Source organism: Rhagoletis pomonella, unplaced genomic scaffold (assembly GCF_013731165.1).
Source record: "Rhagoletis pomonella isolate Grant_MI unplaced genomic scaffold, Rhpom_1.0 Rhpom_scaffold_13003, whole genome shotgun sequence".
NCBI classification, from domain to species: Eukaryota; Metazoa; Arthropoda; class Insecta; order Diptera; family Tephritidae; genus Rhagoletis; species Rhagoletis pomonella.
This window is the reverse complement of record NW_023471532.1, coordinates 1-4,433: the sequence shown is the minus strand read 5'-3', so window position 1 is coordinate 4,433 and position 4,433 is coordinate 1. Positions and strand designations below refer to the sequence as shown.

At 38.9% G+C, this 4,433-nt stretch overlaps 1 protein-coding gene across 1 annotated transcript; it reads left to right on the top strand.

Moving 5' to 3' along the window:
• Positions 1–1,858, top strand: LOC118756923 (protein Red-like; the record flags this gene model as incomplete). Its single annotated transcript, XM_036491658.1, is given in 2 exon segments — positions 1–1,637; positions 1,724–1,858. Coding segments are annotated over 2 exon segments (1,566 nt in total). The 3' UTR covers positions 1,796–1,858.
• Between the last annotated feature and the right edge of the window lie 2,575 nt (positions 1,859–4,433).

The following is a 4,433-nucleotide window of genomic DNA, read 5'->3' as shown; positions in this document are numbered from 1 at the left end:
GGGTCTATCGAATAAAAGATTTATCGAATTGCAACAATGGAACGGAAACATCGATTTTTTTCTTACATTACTACTTTGTGCATATTTTCGTAAACACATATTTTAACAGTGAGGTATTTTATACCCCCAATTTTTTGGGAAAAATGTCTGAGTCCGTTCGTCTAACAAACGATGATTTTCGTAAGCTCTTGGCCACACCACGTCATCCACCACCAGGTAGTACTCCTTCGATAAATGCCACAACTGCTCCTTCGTCGTCAACGGAAAAGAAAAAGCCACAAGGTACCAGTAGTGAACGTAATGATTTGCGACGAAAAAAGAAAAACTTTTATGCAGCACTTAAGAAACAAGAAGATGGCAAGTTACAGCAGCTTTCGGAAAAGTACCGCGATCGAGCACGTGAACGTCGTGATGGTGCTAACCCAGATTATCAAAATGTTAGCACTCCTGGTCACAGTAGTACCAATGCCTATCGTGCTGTTGCTCCTGATTTGAAATCAGGCATTGATGCCGCAGAACGTCGCCGTAGAATTATTCAGGAATCGAAATTCTTGGGTGGTGATATGCGGCACACTCACTTGGTAAAAGGTCTCGATTATGCACTTTTGCAAAAGGTTCGATCTGAATTGCAAACCCAAGAGGTAGAAGAACAAGCTATGGCTGTAGCGGCAGCAACTGAAAAGTTGGCTGAAACCGCAGCTGCTGAGCAAGCTGAAGTTGAGTCCAAAGACATAGATGACCATTTGGCTATTAAAAGTGCTATGGCTCGTAACATTTTTAGTTTAGTTCAAGCGCGCCGATCAAAAGATGTACCCCGAATTGAACTCTTTGCTCCCGGCCGAATGGCCTACGTTATTGATTTGGAAGACGAACTGAATGAAAGCGATATACCAACAACTTTAATTCGTTCAAAATTTGAGGTTCCCGTAAATCGTGAAGATATTGCCACACTTACAACCAATGACATCGTCATAAATAAATTGTCACAAATTCTCTCCTATTTAAGAGCTGGTGGCCGCAATAAGAAAAACAAGAAGCGTGACAAAGATAAGCCTCTTTTTTATGAAAAAGAAATGGAACAATCAATAAACATGATTGGGACAGGAGTACATGGGATTACGACTTCATCCGGTAAACCACTGGGTGATAGCATATATGACGATATTGGAGACTATCAACCGAGCTCCAAGAATGAGACTGCTAAATTGGACAAAAATATCCCGAAAGTCGCAGCTGGCACATATTTCGTTGATGCCAAGGGTGTCGAGGACACAGAGCCTTTGATTACCATACCACCGCCACCTAAGATTACAAAAACTATAGCCTCACGTTTTACCAACGAGCCTGAAGGTTATGCTGAGTGCTATCCCGGACTAGAAGAAATGAATGATGCCATTGATGATTCAGATGACGAAGTGGACTACACAAAAATGGATTTGGGAAATAAAAAGGGACCAATCGGACGATGGGACTTTGATACCCAAGAGGAATATTCCGATTATATGAGCACCAAAGAGGCTTTACCGAAAGCAGCATTTCAATATGGTGTCAAAATGCAAGACGGAAGACGAACACGGAAAAACAAAACGGAAAAAAGCGAAAAGGCCGAACTGGATCGCGAGTGGCAGAAAATTCAGGTGAATAAAACAAAAAAAAAAACAAAATGTTATCCAGTCAAACTACAACGTTTTCTCTAATTTTAATTTATTGAATTCTTTTTCAGAATATTATACAAAAAAGAAAATTTCCTAAAGGAGGTGCAGACGAACCTGATTACAAAGTTGCAAAATATTAATACCCTAAAAATAGCAAAACTGAATAATACAATATATATGTATACCAAACTTACAGAGAAAAATTGCAAATATTTACCTGTTATTTTGATTTCGAATGTGAGTATAAACATATTAACAGTTAAATTAAAACATCCTTTCTCAAGCTCGAAAAAAGTAAATCTTATTATCGATTAAAATGTTAATTGCGAGTCTTTTTGAAATTTTTTCAAAGGCTGGTTTAATAAAAACTTCAATAACTTTACCGATTTAGACTTATAGGGTATCATTGGAAAGGTATTTTCTCACCCTATTTTCGAAGCATGAAAGAGAAATGTAGGATAAACGAGCGTCATTCCAAATTGAATTAGGGGGTGTTCATATTTGAAATATTTTTACGCAGATTTTTAAGTAATAACAAAGGATTTCATTTTTTAATTTGAATATGGGTATTTTTAAACTGGCGTGACGTGACACATGTATAACAAAATGTCAAAAAAAAATGAAAAGGTCAAAATTTTAAAAAGGTTTACCTAGATAACGCCGGCGTGACGTTACAAAAAACAGAAGTGAATTTTGACTTCGATTACAAAATTGCAAAACTCTGGGAATTGAGCAAAACTATTTATATACAAGTTCTTGTAGTATTATTGGAAATCTTTAAGTTTAATTTTCCAAGTTTTTGAATGTTGAAATCATTTCTGCTTTTTGTTTAATCAGCTGAATTATCTGACGTGACGTTACCTGGCGTTACGTTATTAAAATTTCCATTGAAAAAGTTTTGTTAATATTGTTCTTGAAATAATTTTTAACGGGAAGAAAACATGCATTTTATGTCGAGCGACCTTTTTATTTTGACATCAGCGCCATCAGCGGTTCCGTGTTTTGCAAATCTAGGTCTTATTCCGCTTCCAATAAACATGCCAAATGTGAAACAAATCAGAGCGTAAATAAGGTTTTTTCAAAATATCTCGACCCTGGCGCCACCTAACGAGACTATTTTTGGCAAAAATTTCTCTGCTTCCATAAACAAAATATGAAAGCTATATACAACACTTTTATTTTATTTTCACCATAGTCGAAGATACATATACATTTTGGTGCCGATTGAAGTCGCTTAAGGCGTTTCGCACAGGGCTCAAAGTTCAGATTACCCTATGAAGACGTCTTAACCGATTCCAATCGGGACCAAAATTCATATGCGATATCCTCGACTTAAGTAGTATAGATTTCGGGGACTTAATGAAAAATAAAATATTTTGAATTTTTTAAGTGCATAGAGGCATCTAGCGTTGGACCCCTTTGCGACACGCCTTAACCGACTGCAATCAGGACCATAATTAATATGCGATACCTTCGACGCAACAACAACCACATGGAAGAAGAAAAGTTCTGAACAAAAACGATGAATCCGCCTTTAAGGCTCAATATTATCGAAATAGATAAGTATTGAATATGTGCATGTAAACAACGATGGGAAAAACTAGAGCTAGAGTTCGCTTTTCTTTAATGGAAATTAGGATTTTTTACATATTTGGAATTTCTATGATTTGTGTTGAACTTGTTGTGATCTCAGGATTGAGTTGGATGAAGATTCAAGAAAGTGGTTGTTGATGGGTGCTGGGCGGCCACCGTCGTGTGCTGAAGCTGGTTCGCACTATGCCGCGTTGTATAACGTTCAAAGCTTTTGTGCGGTAATTTTTCGAGAGTGGAGGGCCTAACGGGCTTAACGTCGTTTTCCCAACCGAGTAGGTGTCTTCTCACGGGTTTGGGTGGCGGTTCGTTGCGAAGCAGAGATTTGTTGGGATGGTTATCAGTATGACATTACAAGAGGAACTGTTTCGTTTTTGCATCTGTGTTTCGTAGTATACGTAACGTTCCGAAGAAGTCTGCGAATTTTTTTTAGATGTCCCGGCTGTTTACCGCAATTTGATTCCACCCACACTTGCATAGCGTATCTCACCGCCGATTGGCCACTCTCGTTTAATTCACGATTGAAGTTTCCTACGCCGCACTTCAAGTGCTGTCAGCAAGTAATTTGACGATCTTCTGTCGCCCACAAGACTTATTGCAAATGGTAGTGGCGTGCAAGCTGTCGAAAGTGGCGCCAAGTATTTTGGAGTTATGATGCCGTGATGATGCCGTTTTGTTTATATAAAGAGTATGGAGGCTGATTTACCTGCTGTGACGAATCTTCCATGCCAGTAATCTTCTCACAAACTGTGCCGATGGTTTGGCTCGTACACGAAATAACACAGTCGTTTCTAGCTCTTAGCTTTGCGGAGATCGACCGACGACTCCGCACAAATAATCGATGATCCACACTACAGCGGCCGATCTGAAAGGGACGAGCTTTCGTGTTATTCATCAACGATGAGGAAATGCTTATTCCAGCTGGAGAGGTAAAGCCAGCATTGTCTTTGCGCGGTGCCGGGCTTGAGAGGGATTCAACTGTTATCTACAACTTGCTGGCTCCCCTGAAGAGATTTCAGTTTTTAAGATGCTCAGTTCACATTGCCCGCCTCTATATTAGTAGGTTGAAGGCTTAATTTCCATATTGCTATTGGGTTTGCTTAGGCCTTTGGAATCGGGGAATTTACATAAACTACGACCCCTGAATCATCAAACAGAATGTGTTGGTTTTTATTTTATTCTTCCTCT